At 39.4% G+C, this 22,943-nt stretch overlaps 3 protein-coding genes and 1 non-coding gene across 7 annotated transcripts; all 4 read right to left on the bottom strand.

Annotated features, from left to right (window-relative positions):
* Positions 1-2,363: 2,363 nt before the first annotated feature.
* Positions 2,364-2,434, bottom strand: TRNAG-GCC. The gene has a single exon. It is a non-coding gene; the product is annotated as a tRNA-Gly (tRNA).
* Positions 2,435-3,047: 613 nt separating this feature from the next.
* LOC102703674 (E3 ubiquitin-protein ligase RNF12-like) lies at positions 3,048-9,139 on the bottom strand. Of its 3 annotated transcripts, none has more exons than XM_040523324.1 (10): positions 8,933-9,139; positions 6,594-7,739; positions 6,057-6,181; positions 5,565-5,980; positions 5,393-5,479; positions 4,920-5,006; positions 4,223-4,272; positions 3,849-3,948; positions 3,664-3,762; positions 3,048-3,582 (listed from the first exon to the last, which is right to left on the bottom strand). In XM_040523324.1, the coding sequence occupies exons 2-10, from the start codon at positions 7,649-7,651 to the stop codon at positions 3,520-3,522; spliced, it is 2,085 nt and encodes a 694-aa protein (XP_040379258.1). In that variant the 5' UTR covers positions 7,652-7,739; positions 8,933-9,139; the 3' UTR covers positions 3,048-3,519. The 3 variants fall into 3 exon arrangements, with proteins under 3 accessions (XP_040379258.1, XP_040379257.1, XP_040379259.1); XM_040523323.1 differs by having other exon boundaries at positions 5,565-5,983; XM_040523325.1 differs by lacking the exon at positions 4,920-5,006 and having other exon boundaries at positions 5,565-5,983.
* A 1,334-nt stretch (positions 9,140-10,473) lies between these two features.
* LOC102707397 (proline-, glutamic acid- and leucine-rich protein 1-like) lies at positions 10,474-13,132 on the bottom strand. The gene is made up of 5 exons (XM_006653531.3): positions 12,978-13,132; positions 12,697-12,869; positions 11,934-12,056; positions 10,887-11,853; positions 10,474-10,811 (listed from the first exon to the last, which is right to left on the bottom strand). Exons 1-5 carry the CDS (start codon positions 13,071-13,073, stop codon positions 10,737-10,739), a joined length of 1,434 nt encoding a protein of 477 aa, XP_006653594.2. The 5' UTR covers positions 13,074-13,132; the 3' UTR covers positions 10,474-10,736.
* A 2,992-nt stretch (positions 13,133-16,124) lies between these two features.
* On the bottom strand, positions 16,125-22,854 carry LOC102703957 (very-long-chain aldehyde decarbonylase GL1-7). Of its 2 annotated transcripts, none has more exons than XM_015836586.2 (10): positions 22,734-22,854; positions 21,709-21,932; positions 21,325-21,557; positions 18,846-19,065; positions 18,333-18,714; positions 18,151-18,258; positions 17,488-17,688; positions 17,237-17,335; positions 16,715-16,903; positions 16,125-16,577 (listed from the first exon to the last, which is right to left on the bottom strand). In XM_015836586.2, the coding sequence occupies exons 1-10, from the start codon at positions 22,791-22,793 to the stop codon at positions 16,419-16,421; spliced, it is 1,875 nt and encodes a 624-aa protein (XP_015692072.1). In that variant the 5' UTR covers positions 22,794-22,854; the 3' UTR covers positions 16,125-16,418. The 2 variants fall into 2 exon arrangements, with proteins under 2 accessions (XP_015692072.1, XP_006652506.2); XM_006652443.3 differs by having other exon boundaries at positions 16,715-16,882; positions 22,734-22,853.
* Positions 22,855-22,943: the final 89 nt, after the last annotated feature.

Here is a 22,943-nt window from a genome sequence, read left to right on the forward strand (position 1 = left end):
AGACGCGCGCGGAGTCTCCGAGTCGCGCCGTGTGAGTGTAACTTCTCGAAAAATATTATGACCGGTTGATATAAACGAAAAAAAAATCCACCCGAGCCATACATGATCCGCATGTATGATCCACATCCCGCGCACAACGGCACAAGTTTCCTGTCTCCACCGTAGTGCATGCACATGCACACGATGCATACATTCATTAGGTAATTTGAAACATTTTTTTCAAAATTATTCATATTTTGGTGTTTCTGATAATGTTACATCAAAATTGTTCGAAACACTTGCCTTCTTTCTGGTAAACGAGAAATAATTTGTAAATAATTTTTTTTACAGTGTTCTTACTTTCTTAGCAATCTAAAAACAAGATTTATAAATTAACTTCGACGAAAAAAAACCTCAAAATCAACTTCACATCTAAGATTGAAAATTTACATTTTGATTTATAAACATAATTAAAAAGATGGTGGTGAAGGTCTTGCACAATTGCAGGGGATATTTTGATATTATTTCATAGCCGCTCCAAAGCGGAAAGAGGTAGATTTAAAATAGTACTGCTTTACAATATATTTTTCAATGTTTTTTTGGTGTTAAATCGAAATATTACGGTGACCTTTCTTTGATGATGTTTTTTTTTTTTGCCTTTTCGTGAACGAGACCTGTTTCGATATATGAAAACTCGATGTTGCATAATATTAAGCTAAAAGTGTTTCAGAGCAGTGTTTTAGCTGTGTTTCAACATTTTAATAACGAGAACATCTTTCCGTAGACAATGAAACTTTTTATGCGATAAAACACCACTTGTTTTTTTTAGAAAAATTGGGCACCCGATTTATAGGCGGTTCTGTAACTGCTTGATCCCTTTGACTCGCTGGATTCTTTGATCCTCCTGGTCCGTGCGGTGCGGAACGCTAGCCTTCTTGACTTGGTTACGTCTACGTTGCGTATAATATGTTGTGATGTCACCTGGGTTTGTGAAGAACGAGACGGTCTTCCTGTGATGTCAGTTTTGCCCATTGTCATTTTGTGAAATTTGTGTCAAGCACCAAGCACCAATGTTGGAGAGACCGCTTGCGCCCAGCCCCGGCCATTTGAGTATGAAAACTGGACCCAACTATGAAGCAGGGCCTGATTTTTTTTTAAATATAGATGTTTCGCAAATTCGGACCCCCCCCCCCCCAAATTTTGCACGGTATTAAATCATATATAAAATAGATATTTCATTACTCGCTAAAAGTATTTCAATTATTAAATAATAAAAATATACTAAAAACCAAAGATGTGATACCTGTAGGTCGTGTCTGCTACACATGGTCGATGGGTACCGTATATACCGTCTTATGTGTACGTGCATGAGACTAAAATAATTATCCAATCTATGATTATACCATTGTTATTGTTATAATTAAATCTTTACAATAAAATATCACGTGATTATATATCTAGTGAAAAATAAATATATTCTAAAAAAACCGAGTGTTGTTTCACTATATAAAAAAGTTGTTTCAACTCACTTTGTGAAATGTTTCACAGACATAACATTAAAAATATGTTGATTGTCACATTGATAAGCACAACATGAAACATTGAGTCGCAACTCGCAGTGGGTAAGTCATCGAAAATTCCATACGAAACAAACAATATATTTGTATTGATATTTGATTTTGTTAAAACATATTTATAGCATGCGTGAAACATCAAGTCATAACTATTGGAACGTCATAAAATACTTACCAAAACAATAAAATGACACTACGTGTAAATGACCTAGTGAAACATTAGGAAGGGTTTATTAAAACATCCATACGTCAGCGTGTGCAATATTAAAATAAATTCGTTGCTACAACTAAAAATTTGCAACAATATTGAATTCTAGCTGAAACACTCCCTTTCCGGTATATGAAATCACATTTTTTATTGGTTGAAATATATGCATATTTTTATAAGAATTTAATCATGTAAGTTCTTGTTATAAATATTTAAATATAATAGATACACTAATATAATTTAACCATACTCCACTTTAACCTATTTTTTTTTAAAAAAAAGCTGCACAAAGAAAATCATTTGTAGCTTAATATGAGACAAATGCATGTATGGGAGAGAGAGACATGCAACAGGGGAGAGTCCGAGAGAGGCAAAATGCATACATGAATTTTTGCCATATAGTCGATGAAAGCAGAAAAATCGGATGACAGAGACTAAGCATTCATATGGTTTATCCGTAAAATTGGATGACAGAGACGAGACTAAACATTAGGCAGGTGCATATGATTTGTCCGTGCTGCGAGAATTCGTGGACAAAGTGGACCAAAAAAGGTCCGTGCTGCGCGAATTCGTGGACAAAGTGGACCAAAAAGGAAAAATACTGCACCAGCCGGGAATCGAACCCGGGTCTGTACCGTGGCAGGGTACTATTCTACCACTAGACCACTGGTGCCTTTCGATAACTCAAAGTATACAATCTTATTTCTCTACATAAGTTATTATCGCACGTGTTATTTTCATATTGATAGTTCATTCTATGGTTTATCTTATCAGATACCTATAATAAAATTAGAAAAAAAAATACTTTTATCAATGCAGAGCAGTATGGTGTCCATGGAGGTCGGTCAACGAGCTAAGTTCAAATCGAGCCTACTAAATCTTCAAGCTCTTATGCAGGCTTGCCTTAAGCTTAGTTAGGCTCGCCAGCTTGGTCGAGTATATGATATAGTTATTTTGATGATATTTTTTTAATAAAAACAATAATTTAAAGTTATTAAATAAATTATAAATAAGATTTAAAATTAATGTATAATACCAATACAAATTAATTTATTATTTAAATATAATATTTCATTCTTAATATACTATCTTATCAAATCAAAAATAAAAATTATATATATATATATATATATATATATATATATATATATATATATATATATATATATATATATATATATATATATATAAAAGCTTAAACTAGACTCGAAAAAGATAGGGAGCTCGGGCTCAGCTCGTTAGGAGCTCAAACCAAGTCTGAGATAAGCCAAGCTCGAGCACCTCATAAGTTTGACAGCAGGAGAAAGGAGGAATGGCAACGGTGGTTCTTCAACCGCTGTCCGGGTGGCCCTGGGCTTGCAGGATCAGCCTGCCGCTTATGGGTTATATGTAGTTATGTACTATGCCCTGGCCGGACTGCATCGGAGTACACATGCTTACCTGCCATCTTGCACAGGTGATAGACAACGCACATTTTCATCATGTCTTGCTGTGACAGGCAAGATTAATCGACTATTTCCCTTGTTTGCCAATTGGTGAATGAAAATTATAGATATACAAAATATTGTGCCTAAACCTACAAAACAGAGTATTGGCACCGAAGGCAGTAGAACAAGGCTCTGCAAGATTGCAAGTTGCAACCACTCGACAGTACCACTGTCTAAAGATGAAACACAACCCCACTGTTGCAGGTGACTTCCTTCTGTTCTCTCGGGTCTGCGAACAGAATAATCAATCATGGAGATGCATTGATTACCTTTATGTGATCCCAGACTTACAAACTGGGCATAGTTTCTTTCTTCGTAGCCATTCGTCTATGCACTGCAGAGTGCAAACAGATGATATCAGAAATGCAACAGCATTCAGCAAATACCAACGACAAAAAAGTATCACAGTGAATACCTCTTTATGGAACATGTGAAAGCATGGCAAACGACGGATCGTATCTCCAATAGAGGGATTTTCAAGACAAACTGCACACGGCTCTTCAATGTTATTTGACTGTCCAAAGCAGAAAACCCACACTAGTTAGGACTAGCAAAAATAAGCAAACAAACAATATATTAGTCCTATTGAAATATTTTTACCTGGACTACCGACTGAGGTAAATTATTTATCTGACTTTCTGATGCACCAGCATGCTGGTGGTTATTTTCATCTAATGCAAGCAGCGCATCATAATCGTTTCTGCAAGGAAAGTTCCTTCAGTATACAATCAAACTTTGCAATCGAATAAAGTCGCTTAGAATCAGCAAAATGGCATCTCGGTGTATACTTTCTTATCCATACTGACTACTAGCACTACTACTTTTCACATGCAGAGAAGAAAGTACTCCAGCAAAACAGGCATATAAAGATTAAATCAAGATGTATTCAAGTTGGATGACAACCTATATAGCTGCTATACTGAAAAGCTCAGCAGGTAAAGCAGTGGAAGCAGAAGCAGGACAAAGTCACTTACAAATCAATATTGGGTTGAATATGTGCAGCAGGGTATCTGGAAAGAACTCTCTGCAAAAATGTCAACTAGAAGCTGTTAATTATCTTTCAGAATTCAGAATCATTCCAATGAAGCAACCACCAACTGTGAATGTGATGAAAGGCTTCACTCAATTTGAAGAAATCTACTGCACAACAAAGTATAAATGGCAGCTGCTCAACCATATACACAAAACAATGGTTAACCAACACAAAGAGGAGTCCTGCTTCCTTCGTGAAGAACAGAAAATGCGCAAGGAGATCAAAATACCACAAAAAGATGAAAAACCACCAGTTTGGCAAAATATGAAAAATTATTGAATCAAGCAACAGGGTCAGAGCTAAAGTGCAAATCGTCAGTTGAAGTCAGTGTTAGTGTTGTGCCATGATAGAAATGCTTTGTTGACTATATAAGAGCAGATAAAAATCCTAAAAAACCATCCTTCCTAATTTCAATGTATGTCTAATACAAATAAAAAACTTTAGAACAAACTTCATAGCATCCTTATGAACCAGCATCTATTATACTGTAATGCACGTGTTATGGAAGCAGGATAAATAACGGTTCTTTTTAAATTAAAAAATCCTGTTCAGAAGTGTCAAGTTTTATACCTAAAAAATTGTTAGTCTTACAGAAAAGAGAAAGCAATACCAGTCCCGCAAATATTAGGGTAGTCTACCTGGTAAATTGTTCTTCTGTTTGCTGAGTCATATACAACCCTATTAGCATGCTGGGAAGCACTTGAACGCATTACCCGTGTACCTCTCTAATAAAAAGGAACAAGGAAAAGAGAAAACACGTCGATGTCAACAGATTAGTGTGTTGAGAGACAACATATTGCAAGTAACTCAATCATGAAACAAATCCTATCATTTGTTTCAACCAGAATGGCTACTTTATAATAGAGAGTATGACTGTCATGCTAACACGCTCAAACTGAAGGATTCCCGTAATTTCATTTTTGGCAACTGTGATATCACATAATATTAAAGATAAACAGCAGTGTGCTATAGAAAGCTAACAAAGGTGCAGATAGGATACATCCGATGAATGGAGCAACAATCATGAGACATCACCCTCATTTGCATAGGCACACCGTGGAGGCGTGGATATGGAGAAAGAAAAGATGAACAGCAAAGTAGATGCTCATACCGTAGTGTTTTGGAACCGCCTCGTAGCTCTAGATGTTTGCTGTGCATTCTCTTCATTTTGAAGTGACATTGCTATGATTGCATCGATCTGCTTTATTAAAATAAAATATTACTGCACAGCTCACAAAAGTACTCAGAGAGTATGAGAGAGAGAAAGGCGTCAGAAATTACACCTCTTCCGCAGGAACAACATGAGGAGTTTCATTGTAAAGCTGCTCCTGAAGTTGGCGAGCCAATAACTCATCAGACTCCAATTGTTCTCTTATGTTAGGATCTACCAAGGTTTGATTGCTGCCATCAATCCCACTTGAAGTAGATCTAACTTCAGGAGAGCATATGTCATCAATATCCACTACAGGAATATGACAACGGTGTGTGATACGATTTCTAGCAGATGTTGAGCCCAATGATGCAACTCTAGGTTGATCTAAAGAACTAGAGCTTTCAGCAGGATGGTAAGAACTTGGGATGTGCTTCCTCTTTCTATTACTGATCCTTATTGTTTTATTAACAGTTGCAGTCTGCAATGTGGTTGCTCCATCAATTGAATTATTGTTGTCTGCTCCATTAATTGAGTTATTGTTGTCTCCTGCTGCAGATGAACGATCAAAGATTAGATTGTTCAGAAGATTCAAGTTCTCTTCCAAATCTACTGGACATCTTACCTGATAGTGACATGGGCAATATACTTGTATTATTGTGTGTTGTTCTCCAACAATGCTCAGAATATATACCAGTGTGGTCATTGTTTGCAACAGAAGAAGAATCTCCCATGGATCTTGGACAAACCCTAACAATAGTGGCAGTAGCCAGTAGGTAAAGGTTCTAGACATGCAATAAATTAATTATGAATTTGGTCCAACAATGAAGTGAAACTAGTTAAGTATTCATATAATTTTAAAGGAAGGTATTTTACTGAAAAAAGGTAGATCTGTAAAAAGAACTAGTGTTTCCTGCATAAAGATTTCAAAAGTTTGCGAACTACAACCACAAGCACCAGAATTTTGTAAGATTGAATTCAACCAATGAAAAACTACATTAAAACTTACATTTCACCCTAACCCAGAATTCAACCTATTGTGAGTCCACAATTCTTTAACAACAAAATCATTTCCTTGATATCTTGTACTCATATTGATACATTATCCTAGATATAACATGAAATTAACTGACAATACACATATAAAAGAGGTAGGGCATACCTTCTGATATAAGCCTCTCCAGACTGCTTACCACTCATGCCATCATGGGAAATTTCTTTTCCTTTACTGTTACTACCTTCAGAAAAAATGCTACTGTTTACTTGATTTGCAGCCAGTGGAATTACAGCCTCCCCAGCTCTGGGTATTGCCAACTTTCTCCCTGACCTTTTTTCCATATCAGTTGAAGTGTTACCCTGCCTTCTTATTGCAGGTGAGTTATCCGTAAGATCTATCACGTTTCCCTTCTCAAAAACATCAACCTCATTATCTGGATAGCGTAAGAGTCGACTTGTAGAGCACATTTCTCGTTTTTCGTCAACTTTCAGACTTCTTTTGGCTATGTTGGAGGGAGAAATACAACCATTCCGCACCAGCTTTCTTTGGCCCACATGCCTTCGAGGAACAATGCTCAGTGTAGAGCTTGAAAGTCCTGTAGTGCCCTTGTCAGTGGTCTCTTCCCCTTTGTCCTCTCTGAAACTTGATACTGAACAAACATCTGCACCTACTACTTCCTTCAACTTATTAAAAGTAATAGTCCCCATTCTGTTTCGTGGTTCTCCGACCGTGGTAGGAATACCTGATCCTACACCAAGAAAACCAGCATTGTTGCGATTTGCATCTCGTGAACTAAGCTCCTCTTTTCTGATTTGGCACCTGGAATTTATATTGTTTGAGATGTTCCTGCTCTGTTCCAAACCAAGTTTTTCAGGCCCTTTTCCAGTCTCAGCAGATGTCCCTATAGTCCTACCTGATTTTAGCGAGGTAGATCTTGCTTCAGGGTCTTCTACTGGCAGCAACCGTGCCAATTCGGCCTGTTTAAAAATATCACCAGCATCTAAAGGAGCAGGTGGCACACTAGATGCATTGTCTCTACTTGATTGACCATGGATGGAGCTATTCGGGATCTTAAATCTAATTCTTCGGGGTGGAAATGGATTTCCAGCTGCTTTTGTGATACCTCTCCTAGCAGCTGGGCTAGATACAGGGCATGTTGACTGTTGTATCCGGTCAGGAGTGTCAGGAACCTCAAAAATGTGATCAGGGTTTATGTCAACCATATTATCCAACTGAAATTATTTTAGTTACAGGTAGTCTGCCTCCTCCTCCTTCACATGTCAATTTATGATTAAAATTCTCCAATGCTTCCTACAACATAAAGAGAAATATTATGAAAAGAGCTGCCATAGAGAAACAACAAGTAAAATTAGTTTAAAATGAAATAAAGTAACTTGGCAGGGAGATTTAATATAGGGGTTAAAGTAGATAGATAAACGGTATATATAGAGAGAGAACGGGAACTATTTCTAAGACAATATGCAGCAGCTGCTTAGCAGCAGAACCAGCGAGATGATGGCCATCATGGTGCTGGAATTCTTAATCTGGTTGGAAAGAATTGGTGAAGAAAAATTAATTCCTGACATGTAAGTAGGTCGGGATCGTTTTCACTGAATTCACAGGCTGCTTCCAAATATATTACCAAAGAAAGAAATGTAGAAGTAAACAACAAACGAGATTTGATCAGGTGAATACTTTCTTCAAAAAGAACGCTTCCTGATGACTATTCAAGTGCAAATAATAATTAGTATTTTCTTTTTTTTATGAATGCCATCACTTGCTAGAGTTGATTAAAACAGCACACATAAACTTGCAACAAATAGCAGTCTAAAGACGAGATATTTGGTATTTTAGTTATACCTATGATCTACCGCTACTGTCAAGAACCATAATAGGTTCAACCGAAAAATCATAGTGTCAACTATAGAACGACAGGATAATGATATAGCGCCCTCTAAAATATGGATACAGTGCCAATATTTACTATATGAAAATCAGTAGCAGAAATTTAAATGGTCCTTCTAACATCGAATTTAACAATCTGATACTCTGCACCCCATCTCTTATCTCAGGATAAATGGTATCGACCAAAACATTGGGAAAATAAGCACTATATTAGAACAATCAAATTAAATCTGCAAGAGATGTGATAGATTGGGGTGTCCCATTGAAGAAGAAGATACGCATTTGACCGCGCACACCAAAGAACAAGATCGCTCTTGGAACAAGCGATCAAAACTACCAACGAGAAACAAATCGCCCTGACTGGGTGGATCTCCCTTCTGCTCCACACGAGATCAGTGGAGGGGCCTCCGCCAATCGAGGTGGCGCTGCTGCGGAGAGAGGGGGCTGCGGCAAGCGAGATTGGACCGGAAATCCCCAAATCCGACGACCACAGAGCTAGTGAAGAGCGAGGCCGCAACAAACTTGCCCAAGAACTATCGGGGCAAAAAAAAAAAAAAAAAAAAAAACGAAACCGGAGTACCGCACCACACGGTCCACACCTGAGCGGAGCACGATCTGGAGACGACGGAGGGTCGCGAAGGAGGGTGGATGGCGGCGGTCGAGATCGCCTCGAACTCCTCCTTGCCTCTCTCGCTCGCTCGGGGATTTCACGGTTCACCCCTCTCCCTCTCTCGGTTTTTCTTTTCTCGTCTTTTTTCTGCTTTCCGGTTCGAAATTATCTATGCCCCGTCCTTCTCGTCGATCCGTCGTCGCCTCCGCTTCCAAATTCCGATACCTTGGGTGAATCCGGTTACCTTGCGACACGGTGGTAGTTTTGATGGATGGGCCGTGGGCCGTGGGCCGTGGCCCAAACTCCATTAGAGTTCTTCGAGAAAGGTGTGCACTGCCTCCCTCGTTCTTGGCCGTGTAACCGTGTCCAAATCACATCCCTAGTAAAGGCACTCAAACTACATTGATTCCTATACTTTAAGATGTCGTGTCAATAAACTATCTTTCATAATATAACTTTTGTATCTTGTTATCATATGGTGTACTTGTCTCTCTCACAGACAGTCTTATTTTACGTACCTGGCTATGGTGCTACAATGGAGACATACCATGGATAATCCAGAGATACATCCTACCTATGCCGAGAGCACAAAGATCATGCTAAGAAAACCGGTCTAGTTAATGCCCACTGGCCGTAGGTCTTAATCTAGAACCAGTTTCTTCATTTTTTATGTTAATCTTCAATAAATAATATGTTATATCAACAAATTACTCGCATAGTATAACAATAATTGCAGATAGAAATTATATTTGGGTCTATATTGGGAGTGCCCTAAGATCCCTCAAATATAGATAATGGTGCGAGATGACTCCTCGGCGGTGGTTTTGAAAGTAGTTTCGGCTGATGGGGCACGTTGACCCTCGTGGCCTCCTCGCTCTCACCTCTCGATGCACTTGCACGACTGCACCGAACTGCGAAGGCCCAAGACGCCAATCGCCTCATGCTGCTGCTCCCGTGGTTCGATCGGCCAATCGGCCTAGCCCTTGACGAGTAAGTAGTGACGAACTGACAATGTGCTCGCTCTGATTTTCCACACATCATGTCTGATGTTCGCCTATCGCCTGAAGCCAGCAGCCGCCAGACCGTCAAACCGACATCAGGGACTAGTGAGTGAATATCTCAACTCTCAAATTCAATTGAGAACACTATAAAGTTTAAAATCTAACTCTATATTTATCAAGTTATCACTAAAGTTCCCACTCATCATATTGTGAACAGGAGACAGACAAATCACATATGCATGTAGAAGTGATAAACCAATTTGAAAGGTAAGTGTGACTACGAGCATATGAAACCAACGGTCTCATATTTTCGGTCTACTTATGCTTATAAACAAAAATTTAAATTTTTAACCTTAAATTTAGAGCTATTTGATCATAGTTTATTTTTCAGTTTTTAGTTTTATATCGCTAAGAACATGTATATAAAATTTTTATTCATAAATTATTTTTCGTTTGCAAATATGTTTTGTTTTTTCCTTGAAAAACCCCTATGGTGACCCTGCGATTCAAAAGAACAGTCGGTGTAACCTCAGATCCAGGATTGCATTGGACTATGCATAAATGTATGAACACAGAACACATGAAAAGATGGGCAATAACCAGCGTGGTCTTTTCACGATTATTTGCAAACACGCGAGCAGGCCCAAAATCTAAAACTTATGCATCTTCATGTACATAAAAATGAAATTGGCTTCACACTCCAAATCTTACACACATTCTTACAAGGTAGACAACAGACAAGGACGTGGCACACATGAAAATTTTGAAATGCTTAAACGAATAGAAACAAGCTCATGCAGAGGATTTCTTCAGTGCTCTATCCAGCCTGACATTGAAGGGAGTTGAGTGCCAGTTTACCCTTTTGTCCTGCAGCAACCCACTGAAGGATGAGTACATGATTTAAAAATCTGAAGAAATATATGACTTGAGTGTTGAATGCACCTCTCTGTATTTGCTTGTCGTATTGGGGATACCATTGGTTCCTGAATCTGATTTAGAAGAGCAGTGCGCATTGTCTTGCTTGGTGCTACTCCAGTAACTTCCCACTGTACCAAAGATTGGTGCCTCTTCACGGTTATGGCTGGGAGACCTTCGTGGAGATGATGTAGCTGACGATTGCTTAAGGTCGTCAACTGTCAAAGCACCCAGCACAGGCCTTTCATCTCGGTTTACAGTAGAAATGGAACGGGGAGATCTACTTTGTGCCTTGTCTACCGTTGAGTTATCTGAGGAAACCAACCAAGTAGAGAGGCTTGCATCCACAGAAACTTCCCTCTTGCTAGAAGTTTCAGGTGTTGCGCTTATGTTTGGTACTGAATTTACGTTCTCCTTGTCCAATTTTTTAGCTGGTGCTGCTTGGGCTTTAACTTCCTTCCACTGTGACATATTCTGAACTGGATTCAGCACAGGACGGACATACTGGCTTCTGTCGCGAAGATTGTTTCTCTGAATTACAGGGCTTTGTTCCTCTACAGAGGTACCACTGCTCTTCGGTGCAGGGCTGCTGATTTCATTGTCATTCTGCTGATCCTTATACATTTGCAGTGAGAAAAGAGACTCATGAGACTCCTGTTTGCTATCTTCAGTGTACAGTTCGTCTTCATCTACTAAATCAATCTTGCAGTCCACAAAATCCTCCTCTTCTTCATCAGTATCATCACCATAGTTGTCATCCTCACCATCCTCAACTTCTTCTTCGTCGCTGTCTGAGCAATTCCGGTAACGGTGATTCTCCGGGAGTTGCACATCCCTTTGCACATGTTTTCTATCTTCATTTTCTACCATACTAGCAGGCACTGGTGGTTCCTCCTCTTGGTCAGCCGGTATAGTATTTTCATATGCCTTAACATTCATGTCGAAAGTTACTTTCTTCTTGCCACTGCTGCGGCTCTTTTGTCCACCCACCTCCCTATGCATCACGAAAGATGGCATGTTAACAAGCACACAGACCGAATCATAATTCATGCGGTAATCACTTCTTTCATCTACCTAAGTTCTGGATCAGCAGTGGGTACAACTGTTTTCACCATACGTGAGCGCATCACCGGGGAGAGTGGCGGTGTTACTTGCTTTTCCAGCAGCGAAGAATTTGCAGGTGACGCCTCCTGCTCCCTGCAAACAGAATTACGGTAAGAAAGACAACAGCAAATGCAAGTTTCAGCCAAAGAAATATGGAAGCATACGCATATGAAATTTAGGAATTATTAGGCTATTAGCATCTGTAAGCAGGAATGGCTGGGGATAATTAGGACAGCTGGTCAGGCGTTTTTTTTTTCAGATTATTCGTCGGATTGTTTGCTCCGTGATTTGGAAAATACATTTCTCAAAAAAAAACATTACTTAAGCCACTTATTTTAAGTTATTTGTTGAGTTTATTTATCAAAATATATAGTTCAACCATATTCAAGAAGTCCCTTGTTTACGCAGGGTAAGACAATCTAGTTTTAACTAAATTCATATGAATGCTAATAAATCGTCTACAAATTATATATATAGATCGATTGATTAATCTAGATAATGCTAGAAAATCTTAAAATATGAAACAGAGTGAGTAGATAATACGTAGCAACAATCCGCTTATAATAATCAAAATCAAACTGGCCTAAAAGATTGCATCTATGAGGCCTTTCAGCAAACACCCGAGCTGCAATTCTCTCCATAACAGCCATCCTTTTGCATTCGCACAAGCATTCGAGCACACTAACAAATATGCACAGGCACACAGAGAGGACGCGGTGGAGGCTACACGCACCTTGGCTCCTTTACGGGGCTTGCGCCGGTGACCACCTCCTCCGCAACCACCGCCGGCAGGGGCGGCGGTGACGCCGGCAACAAAGCCTTCGCCTCGTGCAACAGCGGCGGCGGTGGCGCCTCCTCCTTCACCCCCACATCCACCGCCGTCGACGCCTTGCCGGGTAGAGCAACCTGCAGGGGCAAATCCAAAAACCCATCAGGAACGAACACATGGTCACCGCTTACCACCCACGAGAACGCCCAAGCACAAAGGGAGAACACCCCAACCCAGGATCTCACATGGTCTGGACGCGGCGGCGGGGACCTGGCCGGAGACTGGCCCCGCGGCTTCCGCCGGCGGCGGCGGTCGCCGAAGCAGGCGAGGAAGCAGCCCATGGAGGCGGCGATGCGGGGGAAAGGAGCAGCCCGGCGGGAGGATGCGATGGAGTGGCTCGATTTTGAAATTTTCGGGGGATTTCGAGAAAATATTTTATCGTCGATTTGTGGTTTTGTTTGTGGCGGATTGTGCGGGTTTGGTGAGGGATCTGACCGTTGCTACGAGTACGACGACCAGTGTGCGGCGCGGGGTAGGGTGGGCTCACTGATTGCTACTCTCTCCGTTTCATAATTTAAGCAGTTTTAGTTTTATTTAGATTTATTTATTAATCAATATATATTATTTATATATATGTTTAGATTAATTGATATCTGTATAAATTTAGGATATGGTAGAAAATCTTACATTATGAAATGGACGGAGGTAGTATCTACTGTTTGCTACGAGAATATAATCGTTTCAAAGTTATTCAAATGTATGAACACTCTGTTTAGTTCTAACTTTTTTTTAAAAAAAAAGTGAGGTGCACTAGCGGTCTCTAAAACTTATGTGCATGTGTCATCTATGTCCATAAACTCTCAAAATACATTGTTGGGTCCCCGAACTTGTCCGGGGGTATCATATAGGTCCAAACGAGCTCAGACCCGCTCCATCCGCTGACGTGGCATGCCACGGTGGTGCCTATGAGAAGGGAGAGAAAAGAATAAGGAGGAGAGAGATACTACATGTGGGACCAACATGGCCCCAACAACACGTAAGCGCCACCGTGGCATGCCACGTCAGCGGATAGAGCGGGTCGAAGCCCGATTGGACCTATATGATATATTCGGAAGTTTAGGGACCTAAAAATGCATTTTGAGAGTTCAGAAACCTAGATGACACATGCACACAAGTTTAGAGACCGATGATGCACTTTGGACATTTAAATAAAGTATTAAATATATATGAATATTAAAACTAATTACACTGTTACGGGGAAAATCGTGAGACGGATCTTTTAAGCCTAACTAGTACATAATTAGTCATAAGAGCTACAGTAACAATATGTGTTAATGACGGATTAGTCAGTAATGCAGGACACTGGTGACTACAAGTTATATGACAATTAGGTCCCAGAGCACACTGATTTTATTTGGAACAATTTAGTTCTCATCATTTCAAAAGAATACCCTTCGCACATGAAATATCAAGATAAATTTTCCACCATCCAAACAAGAGTACAATACTCAGCTCAAGTTAACGTAGAACTCATAAGTGAAAAAAAGTTTAAATACGACCTAAATGCAAATGGGCCAAAATGAAACGAACTGGCTTGGACATCCCTAGATAGAAGATGAGCATTAGGTTTTCTGATCCGTTTGATTTGTGGGTGGAGAACGACCCAGGATGTGTGTATTAGGTTAAATTGGTTGGACGAACTCATCCATCTTCACTAACAATGATAATTAGCATGTTTTATCATTAATTAGTAATTACCAAGTTTAAATTAGTGTTAATTAGTGATGATAAATATATTTTATAGTTAATTTATACTAATTAGGATAAGATCTACGTTGATTAATTAATATTATTATTTATTAGTAATTAAATATGCGCATCACATCCATCATTATCTAACTAAATAAAATATTAGATCATCTCATTTATCTATACTGCTATAAAGAGAAGTAGTGCTGGTGGGGCCACCCACCCTACCACCAACTCCCTTATATTTTTAAAAGAAAAAATAGCTAAGACATATATATTAAGCACTTTTATTAGTTATACTTTAATAATATACTAATGATACTTTTTAATAAAATCACTTTACAACACATCGATAATATATGCTAGACTGAAAAAATATAAACATGGACCACATATTTCATACACCTTGACTATCAACCAAAAGTAATTTTATAGTAGTTGAGAAGGTACTAATAGGTAATAAGTTTTGTACCACTAAAATTACTCATCATCCAAACGTACGTGGGCCTGTAACTGGACCGGTATTACTCCAGTATTTCTGTATTCCTGTCCCCCTCGAGGCCACAACCCATTAGGCCATTACCCACATCGCCAGCCCCGCGGGCGGCCGGCCGATGCCGTCGACTCCTCGGACGCCTCCGGCGTACCGCGGCCGTGCCGCCCGCGACGCCAGGTCCCCGGTCCAATGCGGCTACACCGCTGGCGGCGAGAGGTCCGGAGCTCCAGGCCCGCGGCAGCATCGTCGGCTCCGTTGGTCGCCCGTAGCCGCATACCTTTTCCTCCTCATCGCCGACCCCCTCCGGAGGTCGGAGCAGCCCGGCGCAGGTTCAGCATCATCCTCGCTCTCCCTCATCTCGTTAGCCTCTGTTCATCTCCCCATTCGTCTCATTTGCAATCTCGAGGTATAGTCTGTTTAAGCCGCCGAGCCACTGTGGTAACACTACCCGACCACCGGTGATTGAGTGTCTCGTCGGGCCGCGCATTGGGAATTCCTATACATACCGTGCACTAGTGTAGGCACTATATCTTGTTGTTGGTGGGTGAATTGGGCAGGGAGTAACATGCGAAGTTTTCGGCCATCATGTTATGATCCATTGAGCAGACTAATATGCTTTCTGTATCTCAAAATAGAACTACTACGTAATTATGCCCTTTTTATGGATTAAGATTGAGGTGAGAGATGGCTGTGGTTGGTCAAGATAAGAAAATAGGTGAAGAAATTAGATGAGAGTGGTCGTGAGGGTCGTGTATGTTGAGATGAGGAGATAGGTGGAGAAGTAGTTGTGTTTGAGATAAATTTGAATCCTAGAGGTAGCTATCCTCTATCTTTTCGCTTATGCTTATAAGCCAAAACTTGATTTCAACCTTAAATTTAGAGTTGATTTTGGGTTTTTTTTTTACCGAAGTTTATTTTCTAGCCTTAGCTTTTAGATCGCTAATAATACGTATATAAAATTTTTATTTATAAATTATTTTTTGTTTGCAAATATGCTATAAGCCAAACAATCACCCCTATATCTGAGACGGAGGGAGTAGCTCTTATTAAACAGGTTTAAAACCACAAAATCTGAACCATTGAAGGAAAGCTAAGGGCCAGCGGAATTCTTTAGCTTTCCTCTGGGCTATATGCACTCTAAAGCATGAATTCTGACCTCAATGCATGGCCATCAACATAGTTTGAACTTTTGCATATGAATATCAATGGTACACGATTTGATAGTATTTATAGTGCTCATCTGCATGTAGACAACTGAGTAATTTGGCCATTGGTATTGAGCATATGATTTCTTGTCTATTTTTCTTCCTTTTATTTTAGGGCTAAACAACGCAAACTCTACTCGATGAGACCAGACAGCCAGTACGAATATCTGGCATTCCTTGACACTGGTACTCAACATTGCATTATTGTGGCAGCATTTAAAGGCCTATGTCAGGATTCAGAGAGACGATGGTATGAATCCATGCTTAATGGCTGCCAACCAGACCTTCTCAATGTCCATCATATCATCTCCACATTCATGCATTTCCCAACCTTCTAGAGCATGCAATATTCCAGCAATGCGCCATGCACTCATCACCCTTCTTGGCAGCCAATTCTGTTTGTAAAGCCAGTAGTATACACATGTCAATGTTGGTAGATTCAGGCATGGAGACACAGCTGGCATATAACGTAAGGGCCCATTGTGTTTAGCTCAAAAATGTACTTAGAAGGTAATAGAAATATATTTGTTACCTCACAGGTGTGGACATTATGCATCGTCTTTGGGATCTTCATTGCTGGGTTACTCAAGTAAGTGCAGTCCTTGCGTGCCTTCTTAAGGGGGAACTGTGATGTGGGAATAAATATAGTTCCCTTTGGTGCCCTCCCTTGTGCATCGCCTATGCTATCTCCTATCCAGGTCTGTTGTGATGGGAGTATAACCTTGAATGTTAGCAGTTTGCATGAGTGTTTCTTTCTAAGTTATATGTTTCATGCTAGTAAAGTATAAATGGCACCTACTAATTTACTCCACATTTGATGACAGCCCCGCAATAGTGGTTATATAATTTACTGACTCGCGTATAGGAACTCGCATGATGCATTAACAACTTAACTTGTTTGTATTCTTTTAACAGGTTTTCTGGTTGAAGTTTTTAACAACCTACCATGCTCGACTAGTGTCTATTTGTACACTGCTACTATTTATTTACCCAGAAACCCAGTAATGCTTCTTAAAGGAAAACTCCCTTCATCTTTTTCTCAGATAACTTTTACCTGGTGTGTTTCATAATTAGAGAATTTCAGATAGATAGCTCTACTCTCTGGAACTCGCAACTTGAGCATGCCATATTCCTTCTCCTGATTCAAAATTACCTGCATAAAATTATGTAGAATACTCTGGATTATAGCAAGATTTATGACCCAAATTTTACTATACTAAGATAATGTAATGTCAACAAATGGTCTTCTAAATGAGACAAAATTTATCAAACATAACAAAGTGGCAGGCTAGCTGGTAGATGTACCTGGACACCCCGCTTACATAAAGCTATAGCTGTTGCACAGGCCACCTTAGAATTACTTCCACAGAGAAAAACTTGCTTTGTGCCCAAAGGTATGCTATTGAGAACCACTGCAGTTGCTAAGCTACTTCCATCAACAAGTCGTACCCTTAGTCTTGGATACTTTTTGGTAAATAAATTGCCACTTCCATTGAGTTGTTTATCCTGCAACAATGAAAGGAGGTTAAAGTCATGGCCATCTGATTAAATGTACACTTTGGAAGTCTGGGTGAAACAATTCAATGTCTTTTTTCTAGAAAATTTGTATGCCAGTGAACTAATAAAATTTCATGATGATTTTGGTCAAATTTTGACTGATTCTACAAAGTTGTTAGAAGTAGCCAAAATGTTGTCCTCGCATGTATTTTTCTGATGTGATTGAATATATTTTATAGCAGAAGATAACATCTATATTATTCTAAAAGAAGGTAATGGTGGTGGCAGTGAATGTGCCATCCACCAACTATACCGTTTCAAAATAGTTCTATATACTGGTTCTATTTTTCATCTCTAACAAACAAGTTCCAAACAATACTAGTATGCATATAATTCATATTTCTTCATAGCAAAGCACGGGTATTTAGCTAGTATAAAGAAAATTATGTAATACAATTATGATCATCATGCCTGATTTAGAAGTCCTAGACTGAGCACTTTGATTCCTCTTTCATCAGCATCTACTATTGCCTTCTCAATCAAATTGTTGATGGATTTTCTCTCCCAAGGCAAGCCATACTGCATGGAAAGAAATTTTTAGCAGTTTGTAAACTGTTAACGCATAACAATATTACTACGGGAGAGTCCATTACTTGGTAGTTGTATCTTGGTAATGCCCATATTTGTATGTTGATCTTCTTCAGTTTGAGTCTCTCGACAACAAATGCTGAAGATCCATAAATCCTTGCCAGTACCATTGACAACCACGCTGCAGGCCATATCATCCACATATACCAATCTGAGTCATTGCATGGTTTAGAGGATATGGAAGCAATCCCTATCCTTAGATGATACGTTGATTCCAAGGTAGTCATATGTGTCAGGTGGACAATATCTGGTGTTTCTTCTGTTCCTTTCGATGATCTCTCATACAGATCATCACTTGAACTGTCCATAGTGTTGTAAATGTAGTCGTAGAATGGCATGAACAGCGAGTAGTTTGTACGGAACTGGGTATGATGGAGAGAGTGAAACCTATGGAATGAAACAAAAATGAGTAGATTTTTTTTTTTGTGTATTTCTATCCAGAATCCACTGGTCAGCTTTGACTAAGAAGGTAATAGGTTGCTCAGGTTGTGAAATTGATGATAAAATGATATACTTACGATGGAGTATATATGAGATACTTGAGAGGAGGAAAATTTTGGAACATCCACTTTGGCATCAGCTCAAAATTGCAGTGGCCCATGTTATTCATGAAATCGATGTAACTGATGTACAAGATAGCAGCCAGGACAGAACCACAGCCCATAAAAATTGGCGTTAATATGGAGATCGAAAATAGCAGGTAATAGGCTAAATGTTCAGCAAATGGATGGATGACAGCTGCCAATCATACGGTGAAATTGCATTAGAATCAGAGGAAGCTGTGGAACTACTGCATAAATACTGCACATCATGCTATCTGCAACACGGTAATACTAGTTGCCAATCATATTGTGAAGAAGGAAAATTTGAAGTAGACGGACTGGTCTAAGGACCAATAGCATAACACCTTAGTTGAGAATTGTATATAGAGTTTTGAGAGACTATACATACAGTTCATACTTTCTCTTAGATTCATCTAAGATTTGAATTTTTCATGCTGACAGCAACAAATTATTCTCAGGAATTCAACTGATGCCATGTAGTATAGATTAAAAAAAAAATGCCAATGGTACTTTGATATCTTGCAGTACCCTTAGTAAATGAGATAGCATAAACAATAATTTTATTCTTTACTACCTCGATTCCATAATAAGTTAATTCCTAGCCTTGACCATTTGTCTTTGTCCTAAAATAGGTTCGCTTCTTTCCCTTTACCTACCTCTGGTCCACAAATCGATGAGTTTTATTTCTTTAATATCCTTCCCTGCCATTAACTATTTACCCACCAATACTAATCAATGTTAGTTTCCTATTAATAAGGTCAGTCTTATTGCATGTTTCATGGGGTGTAATGCACATTAAATAGGATACCACATCAGCAAAATTGCTGACTTGGCTGGTCATTAAACTATGCATGAGATGAGAGAGGAGTTTCATCCCTATAAAACTCATCTGGCCCGGTTACCTAGTTTATAGTCTTGGTAACTATACCATAAAACTATGCATTAAGATTGGCCTAAGGCACACTTTTTGTCTTTTTATCTCCATCTTAATTTGCTTTCAATGAAAAAAGATGAAGTTATTTTAGGACAGGTGTAGTATATGTTTTACACTCTTTGAGCCACTGTTGGTAAAAGGGAAAATTGTCAGTGAAGAAACATAAATATGATGCCAGGAGATACTATATTTTCTAATGTAAATTTGATATCTCCGGTTACTTTATACCTAGATACCAAATTTTTTAATGTAAATTTTGGTACCTAGAGGTACTTTCTCAAGAATGATAAAATTGCTCAAATATGATATGTACTCATAGCACAATTTGTAGGAGCAATGGCAGAAAACAAAATAAGAATGGTCTTACATGTGTGTAAAAGTACAAGCACCTTAACTTACTACTCCCTCCGTGTTACAATGTAAGACTTTCTAGCCTTATCTAGATTCATATGGATGCTAATGAATCTAGACATATATAAAAATTATATACATTCATCAATTGATAAATTTAGGCAAAACTAGAAAGTCTTACAATATAAAACGGATGTAATATTAATTACTGAAAGCAATTAGTGTGAATTGCTGGTTTAGGATTGGTATATGGTTGTTAAAGTTGAGTGATGCATTTCATTTTTCTACGACAAAAGGTTTGTGTGCTCTTAGCATCGTGATGGCATGTGGTGCTACTTCAATAGATGGAATATCACATGAGAAGTGCTTTGTTTTTATTAACATCTGACCACCATGTGTAATTGCACATTCACTTAAGTTGACCAAAACCACATGCACTGTAGAGTATTACATGGACTCATGCTTTGGTTTATGATATATAAACTTTAAGGTGCACTGTGTCTTCTTTTGTCCATCTTTGGAGCCTTTGATGCATAAGGTGATGCTCTCAAATTGGCACAATGCCACTTATCTAGTGTACCTGGCAGTTTTCCTAATATTGTGGAGCCTTTTATGCATGTGGTGCTGCTCTCAGACTGGCACAATGTCACTTACATGTTGTTCCTGGAAGTTTTCATAATATCCAATTGTATAAACAATTGCTACTTCTGCAAACTAGTGGTGCGAGGCAAAGGCATTAGCATTATAGACCTAGAAAATGTTCTAAAAACTTACTGCGCTTTTCTGAAACAATTAATAAATAAGAAGATCAGTTCCATGTTCGTCGTTTCATGTTGCCACTCTTTATTCTTAGAGCATTTTTTCCATCCTTGAGTAGATACCATGAGGTACCACTGTTTTCTATGTAAAATTTGATACCTTCTGGTATCTAAAGTACCAAGAGGTATCAAATTTTATATAGAGAACAGTAATACATCTTAGTACCTTCTCAAGGATGGTAAAATTGCTTTTATTCTTATGTAAAGCTCTTGAATAATAAATGTATTCTTGAGGGATCCTTGTTTGTGTATGAGTGCAGCAAGTTGTAGACTGGGAGGATAAGTCGGATACATCATTCTGTTGATTCTTGTTGTTGATGCTGTTACTTACAGGTTATGGGCTCGGTGACAATGGATGCATGGTGGTGCGAGTGGTAGCGTGAGTAGAGAAAATGGTGGTGCAGTGCCCTGTGAAGCCAGTAGTAGAGGAACTCCACAGGCCCCATGTGAAGCAAGAAAGTGATGATGGCTCCATCAGTTCTCCACATTGGCATGAGGCTTATGTTCGGGATGGTTGCGTAGGCCAGGTAGAACAGAAGCCCGTTCAAGATGATCTGATCGTCCCTGCACATAATAGCACGCATCAATCAACATTTCAATTCACAAGAGTGGATGTGCCTGTGTTGGAGATCTTTCCCAGCAATGCAAAGATTACTTGGGCATCACATATCTGCCTGTGCTCATGGCAAGTACAATAATTGTCAATCTGACTTACCATGACCGTTCCCGGTCCACCTGCTCAAAGTCAAGACTGCGGTCAACAATGAGGTGCTTCCTGCGAGCAGTCTGGTACCGTGACAAACTGATCCAGATCTGGTTGTGTATCATCCTCATCAGCAGAGCCGGCAGAAGAGCGGCGTATGCTGGGTCAACGTCTCCCCACCCCTTGGTTGCCACCCTGTATGCAGTGTGCATGGCCGCAGGAGCCAGGACCAGGTACTGTGCAAGGATAGAGAGCATTCTGTCAGGTAATGGGTGGTGGGAATTATGAAAGGTTTATCAGATGATATTCATCAAATTATCGCTGTGGACTTGCAGTTTACAATATCAGTTCAGTCGCATCATGAAAGAATTACATGAAATGCACTACTACTTTCATATTCAGAATTGGCTGGTATCTTTTATCATTTGGCAATTGTGCAGTTTTTTTGGCCAAAGAACCTGAGACCTCAACAGAGGAGATTGGGCACTCATTGGATGATGGTGGTGTTAGTATCGATCAGATCATGGAAGCAAATAAACCTGACATGTTTTTTTATCGAATGATTGGAACTATGGTTTACTTCCATTGTTTTCTTGAAGCATTTTGTTCTGGGTGTGGAAATGGAATATAAAATGCTCGACGAACAAGAAATTATATCACGGCTAAGTGGGGTAACTACCATTTGAAAGATAATCGGGCGGTCCCAATAACTTGTCATGATATGCTTGAACATGATCCAATTGTTGACTCTATGGAAATCAAACCTGTTGCAATCCCCAATTGTCAATGCATGGAGACCTATTGTTTTAGAACCCCATGTGGCTCAAATTCATGTTCAAGCCATCATTCTGGTAATGATTAGTACTTCACCAATAATATTCAACTAGTATTGATTAATGCTCTTGATTTCCTTCTACTAGCCATTGTTATTCTCATGCATTAACTTAACCGCTTAAGGAAAAAACAATAGTACATGAAGAGCAAACAAGATATCCTGTATCTGTATGGAAGGACATGCTGGCAAATTCTTCACATACCTTGAAGTTCCCCATCCACTGCCATGGCCATTCAGTCAAAGGGCCTGGCTGTGTCTCCATGGTGATGGGCAGCGTCTTTTTTCTCTCCCAAAGGTAAGCAATCAGCTTCCTCACCTGGTTGTGCTAATTGCTAGACGCTCCAGGCATTGGTGGCATTTTATTTGCATGGACTGTTAACATTGCAGAAAACACCTGATGTAGGTAGGGATG

Source organism: Oryza brachyantha, chromosome 4, assembly GCF_000231095.2.
Source record: "Oryza brachyantha chromosome 4, ObraRS2, whole genome shotgun sequence".
NCBI classification, from domain to species: domain Eukaryota; kingdom Viridiplantae; phylum Streptophyta; class Magnoliopsida; order Poales; family Poaceae; genus Oryza; species Oryza brachyantha.

What these genes read in the sequence shown, in the direction of transcription:
- LOC102703957 (XM_015836586.2), bottom strand. Translation starts at nt 22,793, where the DNA reads ATGGAGACACAGCCAGGCCCTTTGACTGAATGGCCATGGCAGTGGATG. An exon ending in TACCAAGATACAACTACCAA is followed by an intron (nt 18,259 to 18,332) that starts GTAATGGACTCT and finishes CTTTCCATGCAG; the next exon opens with TATGGCTTGCCTTGGGAGAG. An exon ending in ATAATGTCCACACCTGTGAG is followed by an intron (nt 16,578 to 16,714) that starts GTAACAAATATA and finishes CTTTACAAACAG; the next exon opens with AATTGGCTGCCAAGAAGGGT.
- LOC102703674 (XM_040523323.1), bottom strand. Translation starts at nt 7,651, where the DNA reads ATGGTTGACATAAACCCTGATCACATTTTTGAGGTTCCTGACACTCCT. An exon ending in ATGTTGTTCCTGCGGAAGAG is followed by an intron (nt 5,480 to 5,564) that starts GTGTAATTTCTG and finishes TTAATAAAGCAG; the next exon opens with ATCGATGCAATCATAGCAAT. An exon ending in GGCGGTTCCAAAACACTACG is followed by an intron (nt 5,007 to 5,392) that starts GTATGAGCATCT and finishes CCTTTTTATTAG; the next exon opens with AGAGGTACACGGGTAATGCG.
- LOC102707397 (XM_006653531.3), bottom strand. Translation starts at nt 13,073, where the DNA reads ATGGGCTGCTTCCTCGCCTGCTTCGGCGACCGCCGCCGCCGGCGGAAG. An exon ending in CGCCGCCGCGTCCAGACCAT is followed by an intron (nt 12,870 to 12,977) that starts GTGAGATCCTGG and finishes TTGCCCCTGCAG; the next exon opens with GTTGCTCTACCCGGCAAGGC. An exon ending in AGCCCCGTAAAGGAGCCAAG is followed by an intron (nt 12,057 to 12,696) that starts GTGCGTGTAGCC and finishes TTCTGTTTGCAG; the next exon opens with GGAGCAGGAGGCGTCACCTG.